Source organism: Podarcis vaucheri, assembly GCF_965113315.1.
Source record: "Podarcis vaucheri genome assembly, chromosome: 4".
Classification (NCBI taxonomy): domain Eukaryota; kingdom Metazoa; phylum Chordata; class Lepidosauria; order Squamata; family Lacertidae; genus Podarcis; species Podarcis vaucheri.
Window position 1 is genome coordinate 21,605,471 of NC_138762.1, and position 15,670 is coordinate 21,621,140.

The following is a 15,670-nucleotide window of genomic DNA, read 5'->3' on the forward strand; positions in this document are numbered from 1 at the left end:
CTAGAGCATCCATGACAGGTGGCCACCCAACCTCTGCTTAAAAACCTCCAAGGAAGAAGAGTCAGCACCCTCTGGTTTTCTCCAATGTTGTGGTCAGAAGAAAGTGCGGAGACGGCATTCTTCTGGCCCAGGATGGCTGGTCAGCTTGGGCGAGTGGGCACAGCCACCCCTGAAATCCCAGAACCCCAAGGACAGAAGAGCTCAGTCCCTCCTGCCTCTCGCCCACCCTTGTTAATTTTTTTCACTCTCAGGGTAAATGAATCTTTACATCAAACGAGACTGGCTAGTCTGCCAGCCAGAAGCAGCACTCTTGCTGATTCCCATGCCTCCACAACCTCACATGTTCATTGATAAAATCAGCTCTGTTATCTCTGGGACCAGTTTTTAGTCTCTGGCCAATAAGCATTCAAAGAGCAATCAGTGTGTGTTGCTAAGTCCCACCTCTGGCAGCCGGGGGGGGGGGGAGGCGTGGCAGGACAACGGGGGGGGGGGATACTGTAGTCAACTTGCTTGGAGCTACACTCCTCTGCTAATCCTTTCTCCCCTGCCTCCACCAATTGTTAGCATTCAGAAGGTCACAAAAGTTTAGCAAAGAGATAATCAGTGCCCCCAACCAAATCAAGTTGCAGCGTTTTCCAGTCTTCTGCACATTTTTTTAAGAAAGTGAGTGAGTCAGGCTGCAGCTTGCCTTTACACTTGCATAATTTTGTTATGGCCTTGTCTAAACAATATGTGTGTGTGAAAGAGAGAGGACTAGGAGGAGCTGGAATAGGAGATGAAAAAAAATCTCAGTGAGTGAGTCTCTTTATTTAATTTTTTTGTCAATGACAGGCCAGAGGTGAACACAGTGTGCAGAGGTGGGGAGTGGGTGCTTATCAGCATGCGCCCCAAGCTTTTCTTCTCCTCCTCCCCTTAATATCCCTTTCTTTGCTGGCTGTAGCCGCAAAAAAACAAAACAAAAATTAAACGTAGCAAGAGGACAAAAGAAACATGGCTAGTCTGGTGTGACTATTGATTATACAAATAACAAGGGATATGGTAAAACAGTAGCCTCGCCATTCCTATAAATTCTCATTGTTATTGATACAAAATAACTTTTTACTTATGGTCACCAAGCTAAGCAATACATATTACAATACATCATTTCATATACAGTGGTACCTCGGGTTAAGAACTTAATTCGTTCTGGAGGTCCTTTCTTAACCTGAAACCGTTCTTCACCTGAGGTACCACTTTAACTAATGGGGCCTCCCACTGCTGCCATGCAACCGCCACGTGATTTCTGTTCTCATCCTGAGGTAAAGTTCTCAACCCGAGGTACTACTTCTGGGTTAGCGGAGTCTGTAACCCGAAGTGTTTGTAACCCGAGGTACCACTGTATGTAATGACTAATAATTTTGGTTATCTACACTTTTGACACAACTTTGTTGATATATTCAGAAATGTTTATCTGAGTGTTCTTGCTTCATTTTTTGTTTTTAATGCTATGTAATTATTGCATGTCAAACGCTCTTAATGTGTGTGTGTGTATGCAACCATGTTGATAGCTTGAAGATGAAAATGAATAAAAACTATGTTACCAAAAATAATAATAATGGTAATATGGTTGAAATAAAGTGTTAAGTTGTGGGTGAACATATCAGACGACACAGTGATTCTTCAAACAGCTCTTGTTTATTCAGAGGCCAGAACAGAACTGAGCTGAAGGGTTCAGTCAGCCTGCTTATATATAGAGCTCCAGTACACATAATTGTAACAACTTTCTAAAACTATCCAATCACTGAACATCACTTTCGATCCCTTATTTGCATAACTATCTACAGTATCCCCCTGCTGGCCCAGGGTGAGAACTTCAGTTACATAACATAAAAGTCAGTTGAGAATGGACCTTTAGATGAGGTAAAGGTAAAGGACCCCTGACAGTTAAGTCCAGTTGTTAACGACTCTGGGGTTGCGGCGCTCATCTCGCTTTACTGGCCAAGGGAGCCATTGCTTGTCTGCAGACAGCTTCCAGGTCATGTGGCCAGCATGACTAAGCCGCTTCTGGCGAAACCAGAGCAGTGCACGGAAACGCCGTTTACCTTTCCACCGGAGTGGTACTTGCACTTTGACGTGCTTTCGAACTGCTAGGTTTGCAGGAGCTTGGACTGAGCAATGGGAGCTCACTCTGTCGCGGGATTTCAAACCGCCGACCTTCTGATCGGCAAGCCCAAGAGACTCAGTGCTTTAGACCACAGCGTCCCCCGTGCCCCCCGTTTAGATAAGAGAGGGTTACTATTCAGGAGCTAGAGAGCCCCAGTTAATCTGGTCAGTATTTTGAGCATAGCTACTTGTACTGTTTCCTAGTAGACCTGCATGCTGTTTCCTGAACCCTGATTTGCCTAGCAAAGCATTGTAAAGGGGAGCAGCCTGGTGCAGTTAGCTGCAGAGGTACCCAAATCCCCCTACAACTTAGCTGGGAGTCTCTTGTAGCAAAAACAATCAAAAAGTCTAATGGCACCCCTTAAAGACTAACCTATTTATTATAGCATAAGCTTTCATGGACTCAAGCCTGCATCTGATGAAGTGGGATTGAGTCCATGGAACCTTATGCCAAAAACAATTTGTTAGTCTTCAAGGCTCCACAAGATTCTTCAATTGTTAGAAATAGTGGTAAACAATAGCTTGAGTATATGCCTGCTTTTCTCCCTATGCATTTCTAATCATCTCTTCCTAGTGTGTTTTAAGGTCCACTACCTAGCACTTATTTCTTGCTTGCTGAATAAATGTGTTGTTTCAAAAGTCATGAAACTTCTTAACCTCTCAATGCTCTGTTCTTTCCTCTCTAAAAGAAGTTGGTTATGGAAACTGTAACATGAGACATAAGCCGAGTAGGGAGCCAGAGATTTGCCTCTGAAGAACAGTCTTTACTAAAGGAGTGGGAGCCAAACTCTTTGTAAACAGCACAAAGCAGGCAGTCCAAAATATTTAATTTGGCTCTAGAGGGATCAGGGAGAAATTGCTGATACGTTTTGCCACAAATGTACATTCGCTTCATCAGTTGCTCTAACTTTTTAGTATTATTTTTTCAAAAGCTTTATTGTGATCTGAGCTTCTTTTTCCACTGTGTGTTTGAGAAAGAAGGGAGGGTGGGGATTAGTTGTTATTTTAATGGATGTTTATTAAAAGAGGATTGGAAAAATAATCTAAAACTTTCGGCACTCCCTCTTCATGAAGACTTAAACATGAAATTATCTAAAGCTGAACCAAGAAAGATCATTGTGCACTCAGAAGTCTGTTTGACCATGTTGAAATAGCTAAATAAATAAGTAAATCTGAAAGTTTGGCCAGGATAGTTTTTTGGCAGTGAATAGCAGTGACTTGTCTGACAAATCTATGTGTTGCCAGATGTGCAGAAACATGCCCACTACCTTACTGAATTGTGCTTGCACTTTTTGTTTATCAGTATGTTCAATACATGAACAACTTTTGAGTGGCCTTGCTATGGCAGTAATAATAAAAATTGAAGGTTTTCAACCTTTTTGAATCCATGGCTCCCTTGACCATCTACATTCTTTCTGTGGCACCCCTGTGGGGCTCAGGAGCCCAGTTATGTCACCCCTTGCCTGTAGAGCTGGCAGCCCCTCACCCTTTTGCAAACACCCTCCTTTGTGGAGTGTTCCCTCAGCCTCCTCCCCTCTCTTTTGGGAGTCCTTTGGGCAGCTGCAGCTGCCGCCCCTGGTCTCTGAGCTGCACCCCCCTACACCAAAGAGAGGTGTCTCCTCACACTGCCCCACAGGGGCCTGGGAAGCACCCCCTGGCCAGTCCTAGAGGCACCACTTGCCTGGGGAATTTGTAGCCAGGGCTGCTGCAACAAACAGCCATGCAAGCGTTTGGGAGGCAGAGACTCAAGAATGCATCAGAGGAAGGAGGGAAGGAAAGAGGGTCAGAGGCTAGTGTTTACCGCGGCACCCCTGACCACCATTCAGGCACCCCGAGGTGCCACGGCATACTGTCTGAAAACCAATGATATAAATAAATGTGCTTGTCTGCAAACCACTACAAACTAAAATGGTTATCTAAAGGACAAAAAAAGTTCAAGAACCATGCTGTCTTGTTTCCATTCCTGTGGGGCTTATCTAAAATGTGTGCCCAAAATGGCTAAAAATCACAAATGTACTAAATGGAACAGAGGACTGTGGATTGCAGCAGCATTACTATTGGCCCAAAAACATTTGGTGAAAGAAAGCTTAAGCTGATTGGGCAAAAGGGAAAAAAAAGGTGTGTGTGTATGTAGAGAATGGAGGCAAGGAAATGAAACTTAGTTTGTGTCTGTGTACACTGGTGTCATCTTTTCCTGGCCTTCTCCTCAGGCGGGTTGCCTGTGATGCAACAGGCACGCACATGTTCCAGAGAATGACAACTGGCTCATTAGAGCAGTCTGATATCTAATCCCAAGTGCATTTCTCTGCTGTTTGTGTTCCTGGAATTCTGAGTAAGCAGATTTGAGGAAGTGGAAATGAAGCAGGTAGCAAAAACACACTTTAAAGGCGGGTTGGGAGGAAGCAACTTTTATGCATGAGTTAGCTTGCCTTGTTGGTAGCAGATTCATTGTAATTGGGCAGTTGCATAACAACAAAACATTACTAATATTTAGGTGAAATGTGACTAGCCTTCCCACCGCCCTGTGAAAATAGTTAGGTTTTTGTGTCATCCAAAATAATACTGTTCTTTTTGGATCTACAAACAGTTACTTGCCCCCCCTTTCATGGTTAAATTTATATTTGGAAAAATCTTTTTATATAAGAATGCTAATTATACTCCCTGTTACCATTGGAAGCATGGAAACATGTCAAAGATGGTCATCCCTCAGCTGACTGCATTCAGAATTGATGTTGTCTCCTGTAGTCCCCGTCCTTGTGTAGCCCTCTAGTTTTAGCTGACTCCCCTGACAATTTTTGTCCTTACGCCAAAGCAGCTGGAACCTGTATTGCTTGACAGCAGACCAACATGTTATGGCGGAGGTCCGAAGAGCCACTTTAGACATGCCCCTCTTGCAGACTTTCCGGTGAGGTTGTTTCTGGCCTTTAAACAGCAGACCCTCCCATGCCATACCTCAAATTTGTATTACAAGATGCTCCTGTTTCAAAAACAGTTCATTATATGCCATGGGAACCTGCTGTTGGTGGAGCACTCAAGCCAAATGCCTGTTGGGTATGTTGAACTATGCAGTTTTTTTAGATGCTAGCCCATCTAAGTCCAATGATTGGGGCTATTCTTTGTGAAGAACAAATCATCTGATACTCCTTTTGTGCGGCCTCATGTTTTGGTGCTTTCTTTTCCAGTTACTTGCAACCTTGAGTATTGCAATAGCATGTTGTCTAAATTCCTCGTTCTGTTTTGTCTCAGTCACATTGATCAGACCACAACATGGCAGGATCCAAGGAAGGCCCTCCTTTCTCAGATGAATGTTACAGCTCCCACAAGTCCTCCGGTGCAACAGAGCATCATGAATTCAGCAACTGGTAAGGAGAAATCAACAAAATCTTCAATGAAGTTGCGTTTAGTATTTCACAGTGAAAAGTTATGCGTTGCTGAAGTGCAGTCTGTCATTACTACATATGCTTCAGTTCCTAAATAGTTTATGTCCCATATAATTGCTATATACTGGTGCTTCCACCGAGGAGGTAGAACACCCAATTAAAAATAATACAGATTTGTATAATTAACAAGGGACCCACTGTACTTCCATGATAGAGAAGTGAGATGCAACTGTTTCTTTTGAAATATTCAAGTCTGCTTTAAAACAGTATCAAAGTTCATATGCTGCTCGAGTTACTACATGTTAGTCAACATAACCCCTTCTCTTGTTTTTCTCTCTCGTCCTCTTAAATCTTTTCTGCCTTTTTCTGCCTTCATTTTTATTACAATCGTGATGTATTTCTCTCCTATCTGGTGTGATTTCATGGTGTTTTTCCTAACATTTGGCTCATGCAAAACCTTTTGAAAAAGTCAACACTGCTTTGTTCGATCCCTTTTTTGGGAAGTGGCTCAGTAACTGCACAATCCATTCTTGCCTATGACAGTCGATCTCTTACTCGAAAAAAGCCAGTGGTCCTCTTCTACAGGCATTACTTTAAAACATGGCACTAATTAAAATGCTAGGTCTGTTGCAGTTTCTGTCACTTTCCAATTCATGGAGGTTGACTGAAGTGGGGAACCAGCTCTAAACTCTTGAGACCTGTGCCATGCAGCTACAGGCCCTTAACCTATGCGAGTCCTTCAGCTGTCTGAATGCCAGATGGGGAACAGTTGTGGCGATTATACATAGGTGCAGTGTTAAGATGAGTTCCCTGTTCCATGCTGATTCTTTGTTGGAAAGACAGAGCAAAGCAACTTTCCTTGCCATTGCTTTTCTTATTGTATACCCACTTCTTGCTTTATCTAAACTAGGGGTGGGAAACCAATTGGCCTCTAGATGTTGTTGGACTCCAGTTCCCATCAGACTCACTGAGTAAGCCAATAGACAGAAACAATGAGAGTTGTTCTCCATCCCTAGTCCAAACAAGCTCTCAGAGGTGCTGTAGCTCTGAATTCTGTGCTAGCTATTTTGTATATTATTGAGTTACACAACTGCATTTTTAAAACTTGAACACCTGGCTTCTCGGATGTGAAATTGCATGGCTTTAATAAAGATTACAGATGGATCACATAACATTGGATGGTGACTTTTAAGAGCTCAGATTATGTAGGAATTGTCACTTTCTGCAGCTTTAGTTTTTGTAGTTTATCAAAAGTAATGATGGTGGTTGCAACTTTTCATGTGATGATTGAAGTGGGAAGTTGGGCATGGATGAGAGAGAAACTGGAAATTTTTGGGGGAGGCCTCCTGCAATGACACATTTGGTACTGTGTTTGTGTTGTGGAAGGGGAGGCACACTTGCAGCCACAACGAAAGATCAAATTGAGAATCAGTCAATTACTCTGTCCACCAAAAGGTGGGGGGCGGGCAAAGTTATGATTTTTCTTCCCTTTCAAAGTCCTCAGTTGGGAAGTGGTGATGCTTCTGAAAGGCTGCATGGTAGTCTTGATTCTGTGTGTGTGTGTGTGTGTGTGTGTGTGTGTGTGTGTGTACAGTAATGCATATTACTAATTCCTTTGGTTAATAATGATAGCTACTAAGTGGTTTGCCTGGACTGAGATACTTACAAGTATCAAAGAACATGGAAAGAGCATGACGCATGGGTATTGGGGTGAATGGAAGGGGACAGGAGTCATAACTGTGTTAAACTACCCCAGATGTAGCTGCAGCCACAATGACAAAATGTAGTCCACTCATTTTGTGCAGTGTGATTCTGTGTCTCCACTTGCAACGAGCAGAATTTGTGCCAAAAATGGGCAATATTGCAGCAGCCAGTGATACGTCCTGCACTTGCAAACTCCTGTTGGTAGAGACCCACCATTGGGTCTGGTCTAGTAAAAGCTGGCATAAATATAGCTTGTTTTCAAATCTCGTAGCATACTTTCTGCTTTGCCTACGGCCCTACGCTATTTATGCAAGGGATTTATGCTGCTTTGAAAGTGGAACAGGAGCAAACTATGTTTCTGCTACGTTTGTTTTCCTGTGCCTTCTTTTATTACACACCTATGCATTTTTTGAAGGTGGGAGTTTTTACAATGTATGCACTGTGGAAATCTTGGTGGAGTGTCCAGGATAAAATACTGGATGTGTTCGAATTCATCCTTAGCAATGCAACTTATTAAGTAATCTTGGGCTGGCCATTATATTTTAAAAATAAAAATAACGAGAAATCCTGATTGCTAAAATACTTCCTGTCCATGTACATAGTGCTTTGCAGCATGAGCTAAAATAGGTCCTGGCCCTGGTGGCTTTCAGTCCAAGAGTTGACAGCTGAAAGAGAACAGGAGGGTATAAGAAGAGACAGCTGAATTAAACCAAGGGCTAATTTAGTTCCGAATTCTGTTCTCACAGTGTCTAACCAGATGCCCATGGAAAGCCAACAAGCAGTATATGAGTGTGATAGCCCACTGCGTTTCGTGATCCCCAGAGGCTGGTGTTCAGAGGCCTATGGGAGGCCCACAAGCAGGACATGACTGCAACATCATTTTCATCACTTGCAATTCCTAGCAGTTGGCTTTCAGAGGCATACTGAATCCAATGATGGAAGTAGTACAAAGCCATAGCATCATCATCAAACTTGATTACTTCACTGCAAACTCCTAATTCCGAATCCTTTTTAAAGCAAGTTAGAAAGCACTGGTCCCAGTGGAGTTCCTTGCAGAACCCCATTTCCTACAGCCTTCCAATTTAGATGCCTACTGGATCCTCTCATCCAGATGTTTGTTGACAGTCTAGAACATGGGGGGGCAGGTACTTAGATTTTGTTGAAATTGGGTGAATGGAGGGTCAAGAACAGCTTCATGGACAATGTAGATTTTGAAGGGAAGTAGATGACACTAGAAAATCTGGGAGGGGTTTCAGGGCATAAAAGGCAGCAATGGATAATAAGAGGAAAGAGAGAAGGGAACCTTCCTGCTGCTGAGGGAGGATAAGAACTGGAGGTGCAAAGATGGTGGGCATGGCTATATCTGAGTTATTGTGAAATACCATTTTTACCCTCTTCCTTTTGAGTGTTGTGGAAAGGCAGCGTAATGTATTACTAATACACTTTCCTCTTTAACGTACTCTTCAAATCTCTCCATATGTGCTATCTTGGGTGGTCCTTCCTAACTTAAGACTTCATTCTCTCTGCTCAGTGGATGAGCAACACTGAAAGCCTATTAGTTAACCCTCTTCACTTTCTACTTCATATGCATACATTTACATAATTAATGGGCGTATTTGGAATTTGCATTGGAGATAAGTGGAGCATGTTGTGCTTCTGTGATGTTTTGATGCTGAACATTAGCTCACTGCTCATTAAGATGGGACACTGAAGAAAAATAGAACATTGCTGTTTCCCGCCAATAAACAAATGCTTCTATGATTAACAGTCTACATAGTTATTTTAGTGTACAAAATGCATCACGGTTTCTAGTTCATCTATGCTCTTGTCAGTCCTGAAAGAAGTGGGTGATCACTGTTTCCATTCTATAGATAGTAACGGAGAAAGTATCTGGCAGGGCATCTTATCTAGTGAGTCTCTGACTGTGGTCTACTCAGCCCAAGTCCATCTTAGTATGGCCCACACTGGCCTGCACTGAGTCCAGGAGAAAATACAGGAGCCGCTAATAGCCTGCCTGCTACAGTGTCGTAACACTTTTTGCAACCCTCCTAATGACTCCACAAATTGCCAGCCAACTCACATTCTTTAAAAATGAAGTGCAACATATGGGGAATCATTTAGAAAAACTAAACAAGGACACAAAGGAAGCCAAAAGTAGATCCTAAACGCTTCTGGAATATTGAATGTTCAGCTGCTCCTAAAAAGCGATAAAGGAGAAACAAAGACAGAAATAGTTGCTTTATACATACAAACTATGAGGACTTTGGGCCCAGAGACTAGTCTCCTGCATGTGTATTTACCACCACCTGCGTTACATCTTGGGAATAGGGCAAATTTTGAGCAAATAAAAAATAGGGTGAACTCTGGGGTAGTTTGAGATTTTTCACTCCAGATGCGCGAAACGAATATGTTACTATAACACAGCATCTTTCTCTGTCCCCCACACCTCCAGAGCTACTAGAGACTGAAACTATTAGTTTCATGTGTGCTGTGTGCTGTGTAAATCATTTTTGGGGGTTCTTAATAAAAATTGGCTAACTTTTTCAGTAGGGGCAAAGCAGAGCCTACTATGAATTGCTTCCTTCTGTGTTACAGGCCCGCTCCCTGATGGATGGGAACAAGCCATGACCCAGGATGGAGAAATTTACTACATAAACCATAAGAACAAGACCACATCTTGGCTAGATCCAAGGCTTGACCCACGCTTTGGTAAAAGTTCCTCTCACTTAAGACTCTTTTTTTTTGTTTCCCCTCCCTTAAGACACCTTTGTACTTAGGTAAATATAACATATATTTTTTCCTTTTTACTGGCTACCTGTAGCCAAAGACTTGGCTAAGTATTTCAGATTAATTTCTAAAATTCACCCCCACCTATCTCCGTACCTCATGTCTCTTTAACTGTCTTGTGCTTCTGCCCACTTCTGTTAACACATAACACTCCCGTCCCTAGGCAGTGGGATAGATTTTCCCCCAGTGTCCTCCTCTCATTGACACTGCCAGCCCACTACATTTGAGTTTTCTGCAGCCTCCTTCCCACCCCTTCCTCAGATTCTTGTATTGTAGGCTCCTTGAATAATATGTTGCATCTTTACAATGTTTGACATGCTTTACTTACGCTGACAATTGTTATAACGATTCTGTAAAGTTAGCCTAATGATGCCCATAGAGGGCTTAGGCTGCTTAGTTCAGGGAAACAATTTGACCCAGAATTATTCTAGTTCATGGCTTGGTCTTCAAGCTTCTATCTACACTAGCTTTATACACTAAAGGGATTAGAGACAGCTGATCTGCCTCATGAGTCCTCTTTCCACTCAGCTTTTCAGCCTTTACTTTTCCTTGAAGTAAATCCCCCTCAATTTCTCAGGACTTGATCTTCCAAGCACCTCTGATTCAGTCCCTTATGCTAATCAATGCATGCATTTGCTTTTCCATGGCTGATTTTCCACTCCTTACACAGCAACAACATTGCAAGCACGTGACTGTCCCTTCTTCTCCAAGTAGGATTGTTGTGAACATTCTGTGATGTCACAATGCCTCAGCCAATGGTTGGCACCCAAGGTTAGATTACAGGTGACAACAGCTTTAATGCCAAGGTTCAGGATTTTATAGGATCTTTGTCTTAAGGGTTGCCCGTTTTTGTTGCACTCATGGGTTTACTTGGCAGTAGAAGTACTTGCCATCTAATTGTCCGCATTAATATAAAATCGTCATTATTTTTTCTTTGCTATGCCAGCAAGACTTGTTTTATAACTTGCATTGTTATAAACCTTGCACTATAGTTTGCTGTAATGATCAATGGGAGAACCCCTCAGCAGATACATAATGCATAAAGCTTTGGAAACTTGTTTATAGCAAAGAACTGGGTGCACTGTAGTGTTTGTTCCAAATCTAGCAACACCACGAGTGTTGTCTCTTCTTATCTGTTGGCATGGTTGAGAGATCCAGGCATGCCCTTTTACAAAGCATGGTGGCTGAACAGCTGTGAAGGATGCTGAAATACTTGGTGAATAAGGGATTATTCGCCTGGGGCTGGGGAGTGGAAGGGAGTGGGTGGGTAACAGGGCAGCAAACCATGTTTGCAACCATGCTTTTTGGCGATCAATTTTATGTAGGCCATTTAGAGAGCTGCCATATTTGAAAAAGTAAAAGCCAGGACACCCCAAAAGTTGTTGATCTTTTTCTTACAAAAACATGATTTTTTGATTGACCTGCCTAAGATCCAGGGCCAAGCGCCACCTTTTGGATATCCCCCCCATGTCAATTCCTTTAGAATTCATCTGTGTGATCCTTTTGGTTTCATTTTCTGTCTTCCTGTAGCTTATTGGGAAATCAGAACTTGAAACCAGCTTCCTGAAGGAGCGGTTTCTAATGACTTGAAAGTAAACTTTTTAGTTTCACACACAGAAAAATCTTGTGCGTGTTTACTCAGGAGAAAGTCCTACTGTGTGCAGTGGGGTTTACTCACTAGTAAGTATTTAGGATTGCAGTTTTGAAATTGGTTGGAATTCACATAAACAATATTTCCACACCCCCCCCCCAAGAAAGCTAAAAATGGGCATGTTGTGTTTAAAAACAATTGTTTTGGCCTTAATGGAAACTTCTCCACAAAATATTATATAGGCTTTACCACGGCTTATTTGGGTACCTGTTTATTAATTTCTTTTGTTTAGTAAGGATATAATAATATTGGGTAAGAGAAAATAATGTTAAATATGCATGTAAGGTAAAGGTAAAGGTACCCCTGCCCGAACGGGCCAGTCTTGACAGACTGTGGGGTTTGTGCGCCCATCTCACATCTATTGGCCGGGGGCCAGCGCTGTCCGGGGACACTTCCGGGTCACGTGGCCAGCGTGACATCGCTGCTCTGGCGAGCCAGAGCCGCACACGGAACGCCGTTTACCTTCCCGCTGGTAAGCGGTACCTATTTATCTACTTGCCCCCGGGGGTGCTTTCGAACTGCTAGGTGGGCAGGCGCTGGGACCGAGCAGCGGGAGCGCACCCCACCGCGGGGATTCGAACCGCCGACCTTTCAATCAGCAAGCCCTAGGCGTTGAGGCTTTAGCCCACAGCGCCACCCGCGTCCCCAATGCATGTACAGGGCCACTAATATGGGATAGACAGCTAGGGCCAGGGAATGCTCTGAAAGCTTGTGGTGACGCCACATTGTTAAACTTGAGCATTGGTACTTAAAAGGGATATTGGAATCTTAGGGAAGCTGTTGGGTATTTCTGTAAAGGAAAGCAGGATATGTGAAGTTAAGATACTCTTTAAAAATGCAGTAACTCTGCTGGCTGGTTCTTTATTTTAGAATGTTATACCCGTACATACGTCCTTATAAAGAACCACACAACAGACGTGATACTGGCAAGAAAGCAGATATTTGTGGCTTCTGAAGTTTTGTCTTGGCCTTAGTGCAGTGAAATGAAAATAATGTGCAGACACTGAGTAGGTCAGGCTGAAGGTGTACAAAAGGCTTTGAAGCTTCACAGGGCTTTTGACCTATCAACAGCTGTGGGCCTCTTCAGGGAGGTGCATTAACTTCACAAGTGCACACTGCTGGAAGACTCGACAGCTCTTGTTTTCCCCGTATTAGATCTCGCTACTCGTATTTGTGTGTTAATGTTTTACAGCAAAATCCCAGCCATGCCTGCGCAGTGGTAAGTCCCATTGAATTCAGTGGGGCTTGCTCCCAGGTAAGTAGGGTTAGGATTGCACCTTTCAGCGCTAAATAAGCCTTCTGACTCTTCAGGATACAGTTAACTAAGGCAATAAATTTAACAGCCCTATTTTGTTTGTGGAGAGGAAGAAGGCTGAGGATTGCAAAAGATCAGGGAGCTCAAGAGTTAGTGAGACACCATACTAGTGCCTTGTTTGTTTGTTTGTTTGTTTGTTTGTTTGTTTGTTTCCTGTCCTTCATCTTTAGATCTTGGGTCAGTTCAGTATGAGAGGCATTCTGACACCAGACTGCCAAAACACCTAGTAAATTTGAGGTGCTATGCAACTTAAGAAAAAGTGATGAACCACAATGGAATAGTGCAATGTGTTCTAAGGAGTTCTCTTGTTCAGAGTTCCAGCTAGGATAAAGCAGCAACATTGCAGTGATGTCTAAGAACTTAGGGGAAGAGGACCATTCAGCAGCAGGGAAGGAAGAAGAGATGTCTTTCTCCTTTCCCACGCACCCAGAGCCTTTCTGCTCTGTTCTAGATAGTTTAGTCCTACTGGAGGTCAAGTGCAGGATTGCCTGGCAGCCTCAGCCTAACCGCTTTATTGCCAGATAGAAGAAATGGGGAGAACAAGAAAGGGGAAAGGGTGCCTCCACTCCTGAAACGACATTGTATAGTATGGGGAAAGAGTTTCAAAAACATCATGGTCTGCATTTTTCTGTCCACCACCCCTGCTGGAAATCTTAAACCATTGAAGGCTCGTGCTATGTGACCTTCATTCCTCTCTTTAAATAAGTGGATACCCTTGAGAAATCACATACCCAAGCATCAAACTCTCCAGAAATGCTATGATTTCACTGGGTGGCTGTATAGGAGGAGCTGTAATCTGATTGGTATAACTGTACCTGTGGTTGTTTGGTGATGGTTTGTTAAGGTGTTTATGGAGGTGGAATGAAGATAGTGGTCAGAAAACCATTTTTTGTTCCACCACTGCCATTGGCTTGTGTCACTTGGAAGGTCTTTGTAGGCCGGTTGAATAATTGCAGTTACAGTGAAACTGGCTGTATGTCTTGAAGAGTGAATGTCAGCTAGGAATTAGAACTAACTTGTCAAGTTTTAGGCAGCTTTGTATGTTGCAAAAGCTTTCATAGCTATACAATTTCAAAAGCAGGGTGCTTGCTCACAGATGCAGTAAAGCTTTCTTTGTACTGTAACAGATTTGTTCCCCTTTTATTATATTCACAAATGACAACATTTGTGCTTCAGGGTATTACACCAGACATAGGCAAACTCAGCCTTCCAGATGCTTTGGGACTACAACTCCCATCATCCCTAGCTAACGGGACCAGTGGTCAGGGATGATGGGAGTTGTAGTCCCAAAACATCTGGAGGGCCGAGTTTGCCTATGCCTGTATTACACTCTGAAACACCCCAGATCACTTCCCTGCAGAAAGTATGCCTTACTAGATACACTGAGTTAAAAGCCTGATTTTTTTTTATTCAAAAGATGAACCTGAGGCAAAAATAAAAAAAAAAAATTGTCCTAAGGTCAAGCACTAAAATAGCTAGCTCCAAAGTGGAATAATTTATTGTGTGAACTGAAAATGTAGACTAGCATGGACACTTTCCATACCATGAAAATATTACCAGCCATTACTTCTGGGAAGTTTGGAGCACTTAACCGTAAATGATCTTGTTTAGTGCCTGGATGTGTATATCAAGCCAAACGGAAACTCGTAATTTCACAATTACTCCTCTTAATGGATTTATATCTTTAGTGGGCTTTGTAACAGAGCAACTGTTAACAGTGCGCCTATGTAGTAAAATGTTCTGTTTAGTGGCAAGCAGATAGGCTTTAACTGTATTAGTAACCAATTAAAATTCATAGTTGTTCAAGAAATAGATGAATCAAAAGATGGGGAACTTGATATGAATTGGCCCCTTTCCCTGTGATTTGATTTAAATAGCCTTGTAATTTTAAATTGGTCCACCGTGTGTGGCTCAGCAGTGACCTGAAAGGCAGTAGAAGAGGAACCAACTGTTAGGTTGAAAAACTTTCCTTGCCTGGATACCTGGAAGAAATGATGACCAAGCAGGTTGCTATTTAGGCACACGGAATGGCTACTTGCCCATCACTACACTGAGTGCTGGCAGCTCAAAATATTTTTGGGTGATCATACCAAAATGATTTTAGAGCTGCAGCTCTTAGAACTGTGTTACTGTGAGAACCAAACCATGTTTGGTAGGGCCGAGGCGACCTCTGCTTCTCCCAGGAAAGAGTGATCTGCAAAGTGTCATGTCTGGGCCATGTGTTGATGATCTGAGAAGGAAAGGGTGGGGGTGTGTGTTTCATTTTTTGCTCCTTTCCCCCATGCATTGATCTCTTTCTCTCCCCCCTCCCCCCCCACTTTTACTTGCAAGAGTTGTAAAAGGCTATCTGGAATAAGGAGCTAGAGCAAAGGTCACAAGCTGGGGAAAACACACTCAATCTGCTGTGAACAGTGGTGTCTCCTCACTCCGAGCAATGCAACTACTTGTCTTAAGCATTCCATCCTTTCCTAAGATGTGAAGTGCTGCATCAGTTAAACTCAAAAGCTTCAATATCCAAAAAAGAGAGGCATACAGCTGTTTTATTTTTTCACTGCATAGTTTCCCTTTTTGGGCCCAGTGTGTATGCATAGTGCAGACAGACTTGAGTACACGCCAGAATATTTTTTTTCCAAAAAAAATTATTCTGTGGTTGAACTTTTAATCTGTTCCAGGCCTTTTCAGTTAAAGAGC

The 15,670-nt window shown here is 42.8% G+C and overlaps 1 protein-coding gene across 8 annotated transcripts in view; it reads left to right on the plus strand.

Moving 5' to 3' along the window:
* YAP1 (Yes1 associated transcriptional regulator) overlaps positions 1 to 15,670 on the plus strand; it is an 81,514-nt gene that overhangs the window by 34,201 nt on the left and 31,643 nt on the right. For 4 of the 8 annotated variants that reach the window (XM_082219388.1, XM_082219390.1, XM_082219391.1 and 1 more), the window contains exons 3-4: positions 5,389 to 5,504; positions 9,822 to 9,935. In XM_082219388.1, coding sequence (XP_082075514.1) covers positions 5,389 to 5,504; positions 9,822 to 9,935 — 230 coding nt within the window. The remainder of the gene's footprint in view (positions 1 to 5,388; positions 5,505 to 9,821; positions 9,936 to 15,670) is intronic. The other 4 variants (XM_082219394.1, XM_082219392.1, XM_082219395.1 and 1 more) reach the window with 1 other exon arrangement.